The sequence below is a fragment of the Xenopus laevis genome, chromosome 7L (genome assembly GCF_017654675.1).
Source record: "Xenopus laevis strain J_2021 chromosome 7L, Xenopus_laevis_v10.1, whole genome shotgun sequence".
Classification (NCBI taxonomy): domain Eukaryota; kingdom Metazoa; phylum Chordata; class Amphibia; order Anura; family Pipidae; genus Xenopus; species Xenopus laevis.
In genome coordinates, this window is record NC_054383.1 from 77973904 (window position 1) to 77992904 (window position 19001).

Consider the following 19001-nt stretch of genomic DNA (forward strand, 5'->3'; position numbering starts at 1 on the left):
TGAGCAGTTGCATGCATTCAAATTTTCAAAATTACAAGGGTACCCACATTTTTGCACAGCCAGTTTTTCACATTTGAATGAATTTCATACAACTGAATACTGCTTCACTAAAAAACTTTGCTCAGAAAACACCCCAATACTCGGATGTTCCTGGGAAATGAGAGACATACGTACGTACCACTCTTATCTTTTTTATTCAAAGTGGAGTAAATTATTATGCATGCTGAGAGGGGTTCCAAACTTTTTCATATGACTGTATTTACATCTATATAAGGTCTCAGATTACCCATTATCCAAGAAAGCATAAAATACAAGGGTCTAGAATATCATATAGCCATTTTACATACTATATTTATATCTCTTTTTCATAAATTTCAGTCTGTGAAACAACTTATCTCCCATTCTCTATTGAAAATGCTAAAAACAATCATCCCCAAGGGTAAATATCCAGAAAACCTCTTTTCTGAGAAAGCGAGCATTGGGATCGACATTTAAAACCTTGTGTGCCACTCAATTAATAACCTGAAAATCCACATTTAATTTTTTATGATATTCTAAAAGATTTTTGGCAGATTGAGTGTCACCTCTAACTACACTGTTAATTTGTTCCCCTATGCATTTCGTAATAGATCTGAAGGTCTATTACTACTACTGCTGCTGACCACAAATATGTGGAGCAGAGAATAAACCTGCAGGCTTTACATCGATTACATCCTCACCTATAAGGGATCAGAAGAAAAAGAATTATGGGTAAGAAAATCTTTTATTTTATTTTTGCAAAAGTGCATTCCCAGGGGTGCTGGAATGTAGCTAAAAGACCTGTGCTCCTTTTATGAAAACAGTGCAGCTGGAATTTTGCGGTGCTGTATTTATGTCGGGTAGGCTGGGAGTGGTACATAATAACCACACCAACATTTCAATGGGGAATTGCATCCCTTCTATTAAAATATTATTACTACCACATGGTGGCAGTAGAACCATTAATAGCATGAATGTGAAATAGTAGCTATAGCATGCTTAGCTACTGCTACAGCACTATTAAAGGAATTGTTCAGTGTAAAAATAAAAACTGGGTACATAGATAGGCTGTGCAAAATAAAAAATGTTTCTAATATAGTTAGTTAGCCAAAAATGTAATGTATAAAGGCTGGAGTGATTTTATGTATAACAAGTCAGTCAGAGCACTACTTCCTGCTTTTCAGCTCTCTTGGTTTACACAGACTGGTAACCCTGGTTACCAGACAGTAACCAATCAGAGACTTGAGGGGGGGGCCACATGGGTCATTTCTGCTGCTTTTGAATCTGAGCTGAATGCTGAGGATCAATTACAAACTCACTGAACAGAAATGTACCATGTGGCCCCCCTTCAAGTCGCTGACTAACTCAGAGTTATAGAGCTGAAAAGCAGGAAGTTGGATTCTGGCTGTTTTATTAGACATCTGTTCACTCCAGCCTTTATACATTACATTTTTTCCTAACTAACTATATTAGAAACATTTTTTATTTTGCACAGCCTATCTATTTACCCAGTTTTTATTTTCACACTGAACTATTCCTTTAAGGCAATTCTCAGTATTGTCTATGGCAGGGTATTTTATAGTCTTAACAAATAGCTGCAACTAGTAGCTCCAGAGCTACAAAATATACTAAAAAAATGCACTGCCATAAACAATGCTGAGAATTGCCTTTGCTTAAACACGTTTCTGCCATGACAAGTACCTGCTACTAGTAGCTCTGTGTGCCTTCACTAAAGGGCGAAGTGACTTACTTAGCAAAAATTCGCCAGTGTGATGTCATTTCGGGACTTCGCCGATTTACTAACGGGCACAGGCTTAAATTTGCTAGCGAAGGAGATAGAGCGCGAAGTAGCACTACAGTCTAACGCCAGGCGAATTTTCGCTCTGGCGAATGGACATAACTACGCAAATTCACTAAGATGCAGATTTTAATGAGCGAAGCCATCGCTGGCGAATTTCCGCAGGTTAGTGAGTATTGTTGATGATTCACTTTTGAACACCGCCGCTGTGTGATATGGTAAATATTTATATCCAACTCCCCCCCCCCCACACAAACTATTTCTTAAAGGAAAAATATACCCCTCAAACAATGTAGGTCTCTATAAAAAGTATATAAATTGTATAAAACAGCTCATATGTAAAACACTGTTTCATGTAAATAAACCATTTTCAAAACTATATACTTTTTAGTAGTATGTTCCATTGGGTAATCCTAAATAGAAAATTGCAATTTTAAAAAATAAGGGCCGCCCCTTGGGATCCTACGATTCACAGTGCATACAAACCAAACAAACCATGTATGTTGGGTCAAATGAGCCAATTAACAGACAGAGTTCTGTCTTTTCTTCCAGACTTCTTCCTGTTACAGTTAGAGCTGCAGTATTTCTGATCAGGTCAGTGTCGGACTGGCCCGGCGGGATACTGGGAAAAAACCCGGTGGGCCACGACCCCTAATGGGCCCCCGCCGGGCCAGTCCCCCATCCCGATCATACTTCAAAGAAAAAAAGGTTTTTCTATGCGCCGAGCAGCGCCTTCGCGCAAGCGTACTCAGCGCGTCACAGTAGGGAGGCAGGGGGGTCGGAGGGGGCCCTGGACTTTAGTCCCGGTGGGCCCCCAGGCCCCCCAGTCCGACCCTGGTTCAAGGCAAGAGATGTAAAAGGGCAATATTTACTTAAATATATATATATATACCGGTTTGGTATTTAAAACAGAAATAAATAAAACAGTTGGAGGTGGTCTTCCTCTCATTTGCAGGTTTTTTTATGGGATCCCATGCCTATTTTTTTTTTTTTAAGACAACACAAGCTTTCTTAGTGTGTGCATGTGTGATTCCACTACTGTTAACAATAATCTCAAAAAGGTGATACACAAAGTAACAAATTCGCTAATGTTCAGTACAGGCTGGAATACCCCTCTGCCAAGGCTTGTATATGTATATGGCTTGTATCTGAAGCTTTCACCCCAAGTCGTTCTGACTGCAAAAGAAAAAATAAATAGTGAATTGCTTTGGTTGACTATAGTTATACAGTTTGCATTTACAAAAAGTAAAAGGAAATAAAACTTACAATAGCAACCCTACTTTTACCCAGATTTTTGGCATTCTCAAATATATTCCATTATTTTCATCTGAGAAACTAATACAGTGCTCTTTTTTTTTTTTTGTGGATGGGGCATTTTACAAATCAACTACCCAATAGAATTATGTGCACACATACAAGATTTCTGCCACAGAAGACAATACAATTCGACAGTACAGTACTACAGACCACCTTAAGGATCCAACGAATGCAGAAGCTGTGTGCAAATGCAAACACAAATGCATTGTTGCATCTATTGATGGAACACTAGAGTTACCACCACCTTTGAAAACTTAAGCAATTCCATGGTTTTCTTGCATGCAGCTATAGGTACACTGAGATTCACAAGAGGAGGCAGCACAGACTGAGCGACACAGAGTGCAACTATAGGGAAGTGCAAGGAGCACCTTTTGACATAAGTAATATTTTTTGTGCAAGTGACTTTGGCAAAGTTGCGCAACCACAACTGCCCTTATTAATAAAACATTTTGTAATAAAAAATCCAATGGTGGAAGGGGCAAATGTTTTTTTATAGAGTAGAAAAATCATTACAATTCCATAGGTTTGGCATAAGGTTAGTAAGTGTGATTTTAATTGGGGAATTGTCAGGAATTCGATTTGATCTAGGGGCCCTTAAACGTAAGCAATCATTTTATGCATTTGACACTGGATTTGAGAACTATCATCAGTTGATTCTGTTTAATGGTGGTGGTTGTTGTACCCAGGAGTGTTCACATCTGTATTTTAATCCAATGCAATTTTCCCAGCTCTTCCCTTAACTTTTAGTAATTGGGCTCAACTTCTTAATTGGGTCACACCGTAAAGACCAAAAGATTCATCAATACACATTGTATGAAGGAGGCCACAAAGCATCCGCAGTAATGTGCTGCAAAACTTTTATTCCAAAATACACGGCAAGAAAGTGTTCTTGCTGACTCAAAACATGACATGTATTTTGGAATAAAAGTTTTGCAGTACAGTACTGTGGATGCTTTGTGGCCTCCTTCATACAACGTGTATGGACACATCTATATTTTGGTACACTCAAACACCACTTACTGCATTTTATTAGCATTTAACACAAGATCAGAATATATTTTAAAACAGAAATGCATGTTGAACGCAAGAAAATGCAATACAAACACAATATATGAGTTTTGATTCATGCATTTCCATAAAAGCATATTCAAAGGCTTATGTGTCCTTAAAGGAGAAGGAAATGTAAAAATCACTGAGGAGAGGGTTTGCCAATTTGTTTAGACCCCCCATCCCTTTAATACTAGAAATACAAATTACTTTTGCCCCCAAATTGTACAATACAGGGTTAGCTCAAAAGCCACTAAAGTGCAGTGGAGGAGTCTAGCACAGGTTATCAAAAGTTCTGTTTAAAAATGCATTAATTCCTATTGTATAACTTGGTGCAACTTATCTCATTGTTAAATAGAAAGCTCTTGGTTACTATACACAAGAAGTGAGTCCCCGAAACCTACAGAATAGCAGCATGTGAGCAAAGAAGGAGCGAGCATAGTTTCAGTAATGTTCTTGAGTGCAGTAGTGAGCAGTGGCTTGCCAAGGATATGCCCTTTAAATCTTTCTTAGAGGCAACTGAGACTTTAGCATTTAGTTTTCCCCTCCAGCTGCACTGCTGTGTTCACGCATGACTACTCACCTATAGCATGTGAAGAACTACCAGTCATGCTGACGGGGAATGGAATGGAAATGATCACATTTGGCTCAAAGCCGTTTGACTATATTTTGCTATGCAGGAAAATAACAGAATGAGAGTTTGTGAATATCTTTAAATAGAATTGCATGTTATATAAAAGGTATCTTTTACCCCTATACAAACATTACATGCTCATGAATCCTTTCTTTGTGATTGTATGTGTTTTAGGTATGTGTGTTAATTTTGTTTTTTACCCTTAAAGTGGACCCGTCACCCAGACATAAAAATTTGTATAATAAAAGTCCTTCTTAAATTAAATATGAAATCCAATTTCTTTTTTTTATTAAAGCATTCATAGCTGTTGTAAACCCATTTAAAAATATCAGCTGTCAATCAAGTATTGCCTACCCCTCCTCTATGCCTAGGCATAGAGGCGGGGCAAGCAATTACTTTCACTTTCCATTCAGCACTTCCTAGATGTCACTGCTCTCCCTACATTCCCCCAGTTCTCTTAACAATTTAATTGTGTAACCAGGGCATGGGGATGGACATTGGGTCCCTGTCCCCTGGTGCACAAACAAGATTCTGAGATGATACAAGGCTTGCCTGAATAACAGTGTCCACAAAATGGCTCCTTCCTGGTGGCTATAATTATGAGTTCCCAGACTGATGGAAACAAGATTCAAATAATTTATACAGTGTAATTAAAGTTCATTTTGCTTGACTAACATTATAAAATAGGATTTGGATCATTTTGTTTGGGTGACGGTTCCCCTTTAAGTAAAGAATCCATGAAAATGTTCTCAAAACAGTAATACATATTAGGCGTGATCATTAACTAATGTAGGTACAAATTCTATCATTGAAGTTGCCCATGGCTACCAATCATATATGTGCTTTTAATTATTGCTTTTTAATTATTTGAATTGCTTTTCTGTATGTGGTCACATGTACAGACACAGGTTATTGCAATGTCACATCTTTGTGGCATCCTTGTTTGGCTCCAGGAGCTCATGGAATAGCTCACTACAGCCTCAATCACATTCTTTTTCCTTCTGTTACTGCTAGCAATCTTCTACAAAAACATGTACTATATTAAGCCTTGCACATATGGTTTCTTTAAAGGGGCCGTATCAACAGGGAATGTCTCTCCCCCCCCCATGGTACCCAAGCAATTACAAGACAGGAAGCAGAAAAGGGATTTTCTGTGTGAATCCAATGACTGCATGTTATCAGCTAACATTTTCTCAGAGACCTCCAAGAACGGCAAACAACAGTGCTGATCTTGCTACAGACCTATGTTTGTACTCAGTCACAGCTATCTATCCACTCACGGGAATGTAATTCATATTAGCACCTGTACAGTATTCCCTTGCACTTATTCAAGTTATTCAATAACCTCTGCAACTGTATGTAATAACTTTTTTTTTTTTTTTTTTAAATAAGGCTTCTGCACATTTTCCTTGAAAGTTTGGTAATTCTGGTTTTGCTACTGATTTGGTTGAAAAAGGATGGGAAACCTTTCATTGTGTCGATATGCCTGTGACAGTTTTAGGAACCGTTAGCACAATAAACATGTATTTTAGCTCCTTAACATCCTGCATGTTGCCTAGCAGTGCCTATTTTACTTACCTGATTGGAATCTGTAAGTGTAGTCCTATATCGCTCGATAGTTTTGGTAAATGATCAAGCTGTCACATTCCCTTGAAAGCAAATATGTTAGGCAAAATGCAGAAATATGGAAAACTCAGTAAATATCACAATCAAAACATCACTGTGCTGTCTATTAATAATGGAGCCCTGTAATATATGTAACTTTTTGAACTTTCAGAATAGTGCTACAGCTTTTGATATTTGTTATTTGCATACATGTAAAGAGTCTGCAACCTGCTCAATTATTTGCACAAGAGAAAAGAAATTAGTTCTTTGAGCTGTAGTATATGCTTACCGCTTTTAAGGGTCGGTCCGGGTGTTCATGCCCCAGACCTTCAGCATAGGGGAGTAAATATCTGGTTATGCAATAGCAGGCATGCAGGCACTAATCTGAACTGGAATGTGCAATCCAGGAGCCAAAAATATAGTTAAAAAGCCTTTATTTTACATTATCATCTATTTTCCTAATCAAAATGTAAAATAAAGACTTTTTAAACTATATTTTTGGCTCCTGGATTTCACATTCCTGTTCGGAGTAGTGCCTGCCTGCCTGCTATTGCATTGCCAATAACGTGCTCAATATACCCTTAAACATGGCTGCCCTCACCTGGAGCTCCTTGTATGGGTGACCTCTCGCAGGCAGAGGGCATTGTTTGCCCCAACTGTAGTACAGGCTCTGTTAGCCTCTGCCTCTAGTAGGGGAAACATTTTTTTAGGTAACAGGTAATCATCAACAATATTCCTGGGGCACAAGTCACATTTGTATAAACTGTCAACTCACTGGAGTATATTTGGATTAGATTCCATCTACAAACCTGTATTGATTAACCCAATTTGTAAATCTGAATCATTTCAGCCATGCTTCAGGAACTCAAAACAAGAATGCCATGTCTTTTCTAAAATGCTTAATTTTTCTAGATATGGGGTTTTGTCCATAATTTGGAACACTGTGCCTTAAAACGGTTTACCATTCAATCAGTTAAAGGGCTAAGCCCTTAAAAACATAGTTTACCATACTAACAGTTTGAGATTAAAAACCGCAAAAGGTGGACAGATGGTGATTCAAAAGAGGTAAATCTCATAGTGAGCCATTAAATGCTTCAAATACGCGAAGCACTGAGTCTCCCGCTCCCTCCCTTCCATGGAACCCCCTATGCAGATCCTGCCTATCTACGTAGGGACCAAGAGGGAGCTAAGCACCCCACTGTCCACCTATGCCCCCCTACACGTTTCACTGACTACCTCGGCTTCATCAGGGGCATAAGTGACGAGCACGCTGTATTTCCAAGTTTAAATAGGTAAGTAGATAAATCCGGACACTCAAAGTCTCGCGATGATTGTGGCCCTTGACTTCTGGGTTACGCAAGTGGCGTCACATATGTAGGCGCCAAGATATCTTCACCTCACTTACTTTCTTATTTCCACTGCGCATGTCTTGTTCATGGCACACTAGATACCATGGCAACCAAAAGACACATCCACGGATCTGGGGCAATTCTGAACTCCCGATCCTTTCTAACATTCTATTATTTCACGCATGGAAGTAGAAGACTAAACACTTTACAAACTGGCAGCGATATACAATAATTGTCTCAGTCAAGCATACCTCGAGTAAATAAGTGCAAGTAAACTGACCAACAGGGTACTTGAGGCACTTATTTACTTGAAGTATGCTTGACTGAGACAATTATTGTATATTTTATATTTAATTTGTAAAGTGTTTAGTTTTCTACTTCCCTGCATAAAATAATAGAATGTTAGAAAGGATTGGGAGGTCAGAATTGCCCCAGATCTGTGGATGTGTCTCTTGGTTGCCATGGTATCTAGTATGCCATGGGCAAGACATGCACAATGGAAATAAGAAAGTAAGTGAGGTGAAGATATCTTGGCGCCTACATATGTGACGCCACTTGCGTAACCCAGAAATCATGGGTCACAATCATTGCGAGACTTCGAGTGTCCGGATCTATCTACTTACCTATTTAAACTTGGAAATACAGCGCGATCGTCACTTGATGCCCCTGATGAAGCCGAGGTAGTCGGTGAAACGCGTGGGGTGGCATAGGTGGACAGTGGGGTGCTTAGCTCCCACTTTCTCCCTACGTAGATGCCCCTGATGAAGCCGAGGTAGTCGGTGAAACACGTAGGGTGGCATAGGTGGTCCCACTTGGTCCCTACGTAGATAGGCAGGATCTGCACAGGGGGTTCCATAGAAGGGAGGGAGCAGGAGACTCATTGCTTCGAGTATTTGAAGCATTTCATGGCTCACTATGAGATTTACCTCTTTTGAATCACCATCTGTCCACCTTTTGTGGTTTTTAATTTTGTGATTTTTTTATGGACAAAGTCCAGCACTACCAACAGTTTGGTTGAGCAGTGTGTGTGTCGTATGCCACTCACTGAACTAGTTTGCTTTGAAATAAATATCGGATACTAAATGTTTCTAGTATCCAGTTACCTTGCTACATATAAGTATCAATTCAATAATATACAAACTTGCGGTTTGGTGGCATACAGCAATTTGGTATGCTCAAATTGAAGTTTCATACTAACAGTTCCTTACACTATCACAGTGTGAGGTGGCAGCGAATGTGATCTACTGATCTATGTGATTCAAGAAAGGAGAACTGGCTAAAGGATAGATTACAAAGAGAAATAGTGAATGGAAATATTTTCTAGTTGGACCAGTGTTGTTAGTGGAGTACCACAACAGTCTGTTTTTTGCTTTTCAATTTGTTTATTAATGACCTTGAGGTTGGCATTATAAGTATTGTCTCTATTTTTACTGATGATACGAAGTTATGCAAAACTATAAGTTCCATTCAGGATGCTGCCAATTTGCAGAGAGATTTAACTACACTTGAGTACTGGCCAACCCATTGACAAGTAAAGTTAAACATTGATAGATACAAGGTTTTACACGTTGGTAGAAGTAACAGAAATGCTAGTTATACACTAAATGGTAGTGTGTAGTGGCTTCCTTATTTGAGAAGGATTTTGGGATTTGTGTGGATAACAAAATGTGTAACTTTTGGTCTCAGTCAGTGGCTACTAAAGTGAAGCGCTATCTTGCATAAAAACAATTGTTGATTGTTGATGACATCCATCATAAATCCCCTGCTTTACTAAATATAAATTAATTCATGAGTCTCTTTCTCTTTACAAATCTTTCCAAGTATGCCATAACATGGTACTGCCCAAATTTTTCCACAATCATGGGCCAAATAACTAAAATTGTATCATACATAAAAAGTCAATGGATGCTCTGGACAGGCTGTAACCATAAAAAATCTATGGACACTAACAGTTTGCTTAAGGGCCCCCAGCTGGACATCCCTTCTAAAACTCAATAAATGTTCTTCTAAAATGAACATTTCCTATAACTTGTTTTAATGTAATTGTTGTTGTCTTTTATTGTTTGACAATGTTGTTTTAAGGAAGTGTTGTGTATTTAAGGAAACTTTACCCCTCTAAGATATAGTGATTAACAGCTTCTAAAGTCCTCAAAGGCCATATTTAGCTATCTGCATCCAATCACTGGCTAATTTAACAAAAAATGTAAATGTTACTCAAACAAAAGGATATATCTGGCCACATTTCCTTATAAGGAGGAACCGTTAAAAAGGAAAAAGCACTCATTCTACTCCAGTACTTTTTTTCATTCTTTTTGAATATGTCTGGATCAGATTTTGCTTATTCCATTCAGGACAGTGGCCTAAAGAAGACTTTCAGACATGCAATCATGTTTGAAAGTTATATTGTGAATGGGAACTCAGAAAGCATTTTATACAGCTTTACTTGAAAAATGCTACTTTTACATCATTATTTTAATTACTTTATTTCTTAGTTTGTGTTTCATGGGTCTATCGCATCTTGACCATACCATGTTTTTTTTATACTGCAGATATATGAATATACTGACTACATAACCTATGAACCTATGAAAACTGTGCTCACCTTAAGATTTGTGTTTTAATTCTTAAGGCTCAGTTAAACTTCCGTTCCTTAATGTGGAATTTTGGGAGTGGTAGAAGGAAATGGGGACCTGATTGTGTCAGGGAAGGAAGCTGAACACTAAGGAAGCTAAGGCATTATGAGATAAGCCGTCTATAACTGGAGAAAGACACAATGCAATTCCCGTGGAGATTCCATTCACACCATAGATCTTTTGTAGAATTGCTACCCCCACCCAACCAAGACCTAATTACATTTCCTGTATTTCTTATGCAGAATACAGTTTCTTATATAGTTATAGACAACATCTTAATTTATCACTGAAGAATGCAACAATAACCAATGATGCCAGAAAAAAGTAGTTTCTAACAAAGCCTGTTAGCAAAAAATGTTCCAAATATGTATAAACACGCCATAGGGCCCTTCTAACTAATGGTTCATTGAGTAGCTTCAATGGCATTGTACCTTCTTTGTTTTCCACCATTGTCCAGTTGACTGGATCTATGTGAGATGTCTGTGATTTGATTACTCATTGTCCCATGGGTAAAATAGAACTAATGAGAAAGGTATAGGAATGCCTTGGGGTAGGGACTAACATAAAAGTGGTTTGATCTATAAGTAGTTTAGGAATGATGTTAAACAAAATAATATTTTTTGTCTCAGAAGTATGTTTAAGAACCATAAACTATAAGGAACTCGTTTTATGAAAAAATATAGTATGCCAACTGTCCAGCAGTACAAAAATCGTATTGTTTAATTTATAGCAACAGCATATATAATATTTACTGTTGCTTGGAAGTTGTGCTACACCAACTTGGGTCATGGCTCCATTAGGAATCATGAGCAGCTTATGTAAGGTAATTGCCCAGGACATTTTGACGATATTTAAATGACATTAGTATTCTCTCTTCCTTGTGTCATGATCTTTATAAGCAGGAGACATTGAACTTTTGCCCTATACTGAGCATCACAGTCATAGAGTTACGTAGTTACATAGTTACATAGTTAAATTGGGTTGCAAAAAGACAAAGTCCTATATACCCATACCTATACTAACTATAGAGCTTAGTATCACAATAGCCTTTGATATTATGTCTCTCCAAAAAATCATTCAAGCCATTCTTAAAGGTATTAACTGAATCAGCCATCACAACATCACCCGGCAGTACATTCCACAACCTCACTGTCCTGACTGTGAAGAACCCCCTACGTTGCTTCAAATGAAAGTTCTTTTCTTCTAGTCTAAAGGGGTGGCCTCTGGTACGGTGATCCACTTTATGGGTAAAAAGGTCCCCTGCTATTTGTCTATAATGTCCTCTAATGTACTTGTAAATTGTAATCATGTCCCCTCGCAAGCGCCTTTTTTCCAGAGAAAACAACCCCAACCTTGACAGTCTACCCTCATAATTTAAGTCTTCCGTCCCTCTAACCAATTTAGTTGCACGTCTCTGCACTCTCTCCAGCTCATTTATATCCCTCCTAAGGACTGGAGTCCAAAACTGCACTGCATACTCCAGATGAGGCCTTACCAGGGACCTATAAAGAGGCATAATTATGTTTTCATCCCTTGAGTTAATGCCCTTTTTTATGCAAGACAGAACTTTATTTGCTTTAGTGGCCACAGAATGACACTGCCCAGAATTAGACAATTTGTTATCTACAAAGACCCCTAGATCCTTCTCATCTAAGGAAACTCCCAACACACTGCCATTTAGTGTATAACTTGCATTTATATTATTTTTGCCAAAGTGCGTAACCATGTATTTATCAACATTGAACCTCATTTTCCAGTTTGCTGCCCAGTTTTCCAGTTTAGACAAATCACTCTGCAAAGTGGCAGCATCCTGCATGGAACCTATAGTTCTGCACAATTTAGTATCATCTGCAAAAATAGAAACAGTACTTTCAATGCCCACCTCCAGGTCATTAATAAACAAGTTGAAAAGCAAGGGACCTAGTACAGAGCCCTGCGGTACTCCACTAACAACACTGGTCTAATTAGAAAATGTTCCATTTACCACCACTCTTTGTAGTCTATCTTTTAGCCAGTTCTCTATCCAGGTACAAATACTATGTTCCAGGCCAACATTCCTTAATTTAACCAGTAACCTTTTGTGTGGCACTGTATCAAATGCTTTAGCAAAGTCTAAGTAAATCACATCCACTGCCATCCCAGAATCGAGGTCTCTACTTACATTCTCATAAAAAGAAATTAAGTTAGTCTGACAAGATCTATTACGCATAAAACCATGCTTGCACAAACTCATAGTATTATGATTTGCTATGAAGTCCAGTATCTTATCCTTTATTAACCCTTCAAAAAGCTTTCCTACCACTGACGTCAGACTAACTGGCCTATAGTTTTGAGGCTGAGAACGGGATCCCTTTTTGAATAGAGGCACCACATTAGCAATTCGCCAGTCTCTCGGCACTATGCCAGATCTCAATGAATCCTGAAAAATTAAGTAAAGAGGTTTGGCAATCACAGAGCTAAGCTCGCTAATTACCCTGGGACGAATACCATCTGGCCCTGGACCTTTGTTAATCTTAACATGTTCTAGTCTCTTTTGAATTTCTTCATGTGTGAACCATGCATGCATTTTCCTGAAAATTTCCTGTGCATGTAAAAAACTTAAAAAAATAGTGAAAAATTCAAATCCTACTCATTTTTCAGACTTTCACCGGAAAACTCAAATTTATTTGGATTTTTGCCAAAAAACGAAATCTTTGGATTATTGCACGAAACTCTGCACAGATCAGGATATCTTTGGTACTTCTCTCATTGACTTATGTACAAGCTCAGCAAGTCTGAGACGCAGGATTTCCGAATTCAAACTTTTTCCTCGGGTTATAATTAGTTTTTTTGTTTTTTACTAAAAATTCAGATTTTATAGTAAAAAACTCAAGAAATAACCCCCTAGGTGTCATAAAAAACTTGGCTTGTGGGGCTTTAGAGTACTTACACTCTTTTGTGTAAAATAACAGTATATACACATGTATGTTCTCTTATGTGTAATTTCCTTGGGGTGGTTAAAGGAAAACTATACCCCCCAAACAATGTAGGTCTCTATAAAAAGGTATTGCATAAAACAGCTCATATGTAAAATCCTGCTTCATATAAATAAACCATTTTCATAATAATATACTTTTCTATTAGTATGTGCCATTGGGTAATCATAAATAGAAAATTGCCATTTTAAAAAATAAGGGCCGCCCCGTGGGATCGTAGGATTCACTGTACTCACAAACATACCAACAAACCATATATGTTAGGTCACATGAGCCAATTAACAGACAGAGTTGTGTCTCTTGCTTCCACACTTCTTCCTGTTACAGTTAGAGTTGTAGTATTTCTGGTCAGGTGATCTCTGAGACAGCACAGAGACCATCACGAAATGGTGGCAATATTTACTTAAATATATATTCCAGTTTGGTAAGATTCTTTAATATGCCACTTAATATGATATGAACTATCTGTTGCTTAAGTGTTCATTTTGGGGGTATAGTTTTCCTTTAAGTCTAGAATCTGCCTGTACTAGAAACATTTAAAAGGAAATTATGCTTGAGCACTCATTTAGCAGTCATTCCACAGAGGTGGAAGTGTTGGGGAGCTAAGGTTGCAAAATTATGACACTTTAGTCCAGTGCACTGAACGCCAATGTAGAATCACCACTGCTACATCAGAAACCTTTGTGTTGCTCATTAAATAAGAGCTAAATAACTTTGTTAATGCTTGCAAAATCTGTAATTGATCAGTATAAATAAAATGTACAATATATACCCAAACTATTCAATGGGATGGTGGAATAGGTATATAGACATTATGCCAAGCACTCATAAATCCTTCATCTGAAAGAAATGGTCATGATAAAATATATATATGCTCTTTTGCCAGATTCCCTAAATACTTTGTTTGTAACCACCTAAGATCAAGTGCAGCAGTGCCTGTTTCCAGAAATAAGTGGGAAGTTATAGGCTCCTGGTATTCGGAAATCTTAGTCTCATTTGAGTCCCGCTGAAGAAAAGAGCAAAAAGCATTAATTATTTTATAATATGTGGATGGGTTTCCATTTGAAGAACAAACCCATTTACTACAAATATGACTGCAAATATGTAGAAAATGTGGTCAGTAAGAGAAAACACTAATTTAAAGGGTAAATATATATATATATTATGCTAGTGTATGTGGGATCTATTTTCTGGAATGTTTGAGATCTATGATTTGTTACTTGGGAGGGGGTCTTTCCCATTGTGGAGCAAATTCTTCATTTAAAAACAGAATACAAGACTTTGTTCCCCAATGGACCACTATTCTAACGGACAAATAATATTTTTGCACAACATCTACCTATGGTGCTAAGGTTCAGTCTGCCACCCATGTATCCCAAAATCATATTTCTTCCATCTGACCAGTGGAACTACTAACTACTTATAATAAGCATATTGTAGCATAGGACAAAACATAAGCTTCAATCTGACATCCTTGTACTCTAAAATCACGTTTGCACGTCTTACCAATTGGATTGTGCCTTTCAATAGTATTATAGAATGGCTCAGCAGTTCATTGTGGGAAAAAATAAAATGTGTACCAAGGGGTTTTAAAAGATGCAGAAATTCAGTTGAGATCAATTAACCCCCAAATCACATGCCTCCAATCTGACCATTAGATTGTGCAACAACATACTTTTAAAGACCTACTGAACATCTCATAGGGGTATCTGAAAACTACTCAATAGTGTATGTTTGCAAAGAATAAACTATTTTCAAGGGTTCACAGCTCAAGAGTCATTTTGCCTGCAAACCTTGTTGATTTATCAGCCAATGTTGGGTAGAGGCCCATAAACCTATATGATAATGAAAATGTATTTGTAGTTAACTGGATGACTGGCTGATGATGTACTTTAGTTGGTTATGTGCGCCACACAGTCACCTTTATCTATAAGATGAAGACATTTTAGATATTTCCTGACAATTTTTTTTCTCATAGAACAAAATGCCTTTCCCTAAAGGTGCTTTTAACAGTTTGCAGTTTCTCCCATCACCTCTTTCTCATCTCAGAACTGTCATGTCAGTCTTTGACATGTGTTGTAAAATGGGATCATGGTATAACAGAAAATAGTCAGCGGAAAATCAAACAGCATAATCAATCTTAAATTTGCTTATAGGTACTGAGAGAACATAGAAGGTCTATTTAGGGTAGGGGGGTAGGGGTTTTTTTAATAACGGGTTGACTTTTTCTTTTAAGAGGATCTAAACACCCCAAATAATAATTGGTCTAAACTTATTTTGAGTGGTCCTCTGAGCACTTTTGCATTTTACATTAATTTTCTGTTGTAAGTGATTTCTGAGATATTAGCATAGTTCTACACAGTTTTACACTGCTAGACAGACTTCAACTCAACAGCTCTTTCGAAGTCCCATAGTGTCAGCAACACCAAGGATTTATTTATCATTCTGTGTAAAACAATTGAAAAAAACTGTGTAAAATAAATGTCAAATGTGTATGTTATCAATGTGTGTGTTTTATTTTACACTGCCTGAATGCCAGATTTGACACCATTATTTTACACGACTTCAGACCTTGTGTAATCCGTTAAAGTCAATGGGAAAAATTGAGGCAGCAAGTAAGTTCCAGCAGAAGTCACTCTGAATAAATAACGCTTAAAGAACCATGATGGATGAGTGCTTTATTTTCCCATAGCATTTTCAAGCAGCTGCTTACTTTACACTGGATTATTACACAGAGGTTTCTGTCACTGACAATCCATACACAGCCATTCTTTACACTGTAATACCTGGTAACAAATAGTTTATTTGGTTTTCATTTTTTTTTTTTTACACAGCATGATAAAGAGGCCCTTTAAAGGAAACCTCTGTACCAAAAAAGCCCCCCTTAACTACCTGGCATTGCCCCCCCTTCTCCCTACGCACTGTGCATTAGTAAAATAAAAACCCTTAAAAAAAAAGTTACCCTAAAATGCAGAGCAGCAGAGCTCCAGGGCATCATCTTCCACCACTTTGTATTCTTTTGGGATCTATGCGCAGTTGAAGTAGATTCCTGACTTGGTGCACACTCCCACAGGAGTTGAGTCCTGAAAGAAAATGAAGATGTGAAATATGGTGCCATGGAGCTGCGCTGCTTTGCATTTTAGGGTCAGATTTGTTTTAAGGGTGTTTTTAATGAATGCACAGTGCAGGGAGTAAGAGGGGAGGTGGTTAAGGACGGCTTTTTTGGTACAGAGGTTTAGTTCTACTTTAACTGTCTATGCATTGTCTACGAACTTCCTCGATTTGGTTAACCCTTGGGTTGCAAAATTCCTCAGAAGGGTGTCTTGTGTAAGTTTGCATCGATTCATTGTTTAAGTCCCCTTTAAGTTATTTAGGGAGTGATTTATGACAGCTTATTTGTTTTCTGAGCAGTAGCAATCCCCACATTAAGAAGCACAGGGCATTAGGGTTTTGAAGTGGTGTTGAAGCTCAGAGTTGCAGTTGAGCTCTAAGACCCCATAGAACTGAATATTGATGTGCGGGTTGATCCAAAACCTGTGGTGACCAACGGTTGGGTGGGTTCAGGTTGCAGATTAGGGTTGGTTGTGGCTCAGACTAAGTACACTGTTACTCAACTGCTCCTGAAGATTCCCTTCTTGAAACCTGAGGCGCACATAAAAGTATCATAAAGAGAGAGATGACGCAGGCGGTTTTGTTTTTCCTGAGCCACACATCACTAGAACTGAAGTATATTCCTCTGCTGCTAAGTGGCAGTTTGGGACTGTATAGCCCCAGCTTCTGTAGTTGTAAGCCCCTGGCCCACCAACCTTTGGACTATGGTGAAAGACAGAGTTTTTAAATGCTTCCTACAGAAAAATACCTTGATACATTGCCAAGAACAGGTGAATGCAAGGGGAGGCGACTGTTCTGTTCTGTATCTGCCATGAATGTCCCATACTTTGCTAAGGGAAACAATGACAGGTGATTTAAAGCGATTTCATGGCTGCTATTCCCCTCACCAAAGCAATGAAATCGCATTGTATGCCACAGGCTACAGAAAGTTAACTGGGAGATGGAGCGTTGTAACTTGTCCGAGAACTAATTCAGCACTAGACTTTTCGTGTTCCTGTGTTTGCCATTATTGTCCACAACCCTGTGTAGACTGTCCACTTCTTATTTCTCCTATACCCCCCTCCCCCCAAGCGAAAAGCAACACCAGGATTAAGGGTCAAACTGTGTTCAGACCGACAGGCTATCATTAGCTTTGTTTTCATCACAAATCGCACATAAGTAGACAGAAAAAACATGAGAGGAAGCGCGCTGGCTGTACAGCTGCCGAGACCTCCAGTTTCCTGCTGGGAATGACTTAGTGACGGTCTCAGTTTATAGACAACTTATCTCAAGCCTCCTTTGCTTCCTGACGGGCTGACTTGACTTCTTTCTGAAGTTGTAACTTGTCTTCCCCGGTCCGAAAGCCTAAATCAGGCACCTGCTGACCAATCCGCTCACACTAGCTGCAGTCTCCCAAACAGCCAATGGTGTAGCTGCAGTCTCCCTAATAGCCAATGGTGGCGCTGCTCCGCTAGGGATTCGTGCGCCAACGAAGGCAGCTGTGCAGGTGTAGTGTGCACAGAGTGAGTTAGCTGACACTTAGTTCATCCGCGCTCATTCACCCTGCAGGGTGTGACCTGCACATGACGTCCAAAGAGATACTGCACGGGGAGGTGTAGTCTCCTGGCTGTCAGGAGCTGTCATTTTCCCGAGACTGTGACATCCGAGCTACCAGGTGTCCCGTTTCCCCTCCGCCTCCTGTCCCACTTTGGATTACGTTACAGAAGCCTGTGAAAGGGCAAGAGCAAGTGTCAGTGGAGGGACTGTCAGCAGCAGTGGAATAATTCTCATCACCTCGAGACACCATGGGAATGTCAGCAGGATGGGCGCTCTGGCTGTCAGTGCTGGGATCGGCGCACTTGTTAATAAGTAAGTTTCTCTCTGCCTGTTCTATCTGTCATATTATTTACTGAATAGTCTGTGTGTAGGACAGTAGATCCGAGTCTTACCGAGTTACTGTTAACACTAAACTCACTGTACAAATTGTAGCAGATCTGTGATTGCAAGGAACATTCTTGATTATTGATGGACCACAAATCTTGTCAGTGCTGGAAGCTGTAGTTCAACAACATCCAGAGGGCCACAGCATGGGCAATTTATATTGTCCCTGCACTGAGAAATGAGCATGTCAGAGGGAAGAAAGGCTGAGGTGGGCATTCACTGCAGCCACTTGTGTCTGGGTATAGCAGAGAGTTTTCCTTAGTAAACTGACAACACTGCCCAGAAGATACTGTGTATATAGATTTAGCTTTGCCGAGTAGATACCAGGGGGTTTTGTATTGTTATTTTGTGGGAATTAATAAAAAGAAACTTGTTGAGAATGCCCAAGTTCCTGACAATAAGTTCCCCTATGGCAAGTCTTCTTTGTTATATTATACTTGCTGCAAGGGAACACATCAATACACAGGGATGCAAAGCTTTCTCTGTTCATTCGGGCTGCTTTGCTTGCTCTCACTAATTAGAAGAAGTAGTTCTCTATTAATAAATAAACAAATCAGAGCGGATGTAATATCAGCTGTCTCCTTGATATTGTAT

The 19001-nt window shown here is 38.8% G+C and overlaps 1 protein-coding gene across 1 annotated transcript in view; it reads left to right on the forward strand.

The window, feature by feature from the left end:
- Window positions 1–17482: 17482 nt before the first annotated feature.
- esam.L (endothelial cell adhesion molecule L homeolog) overlaps window positions 17483–19001 on the forward strand; it is a 70907-nt gene continuing 69388 nt past the window's right edge. Inside the window, exon 1 of the mRNA XM_018225732.2 lies at window positions 17483–18335. Within this exon, the coding sequence (XP_018081221.1) occupies window positions 18272–18335 (64 nt within the window). The 5' untranslated portion in view covers window positions 17483–18271. The remainder of the gene's footprint in view (window positions 18336–19001) is intronic.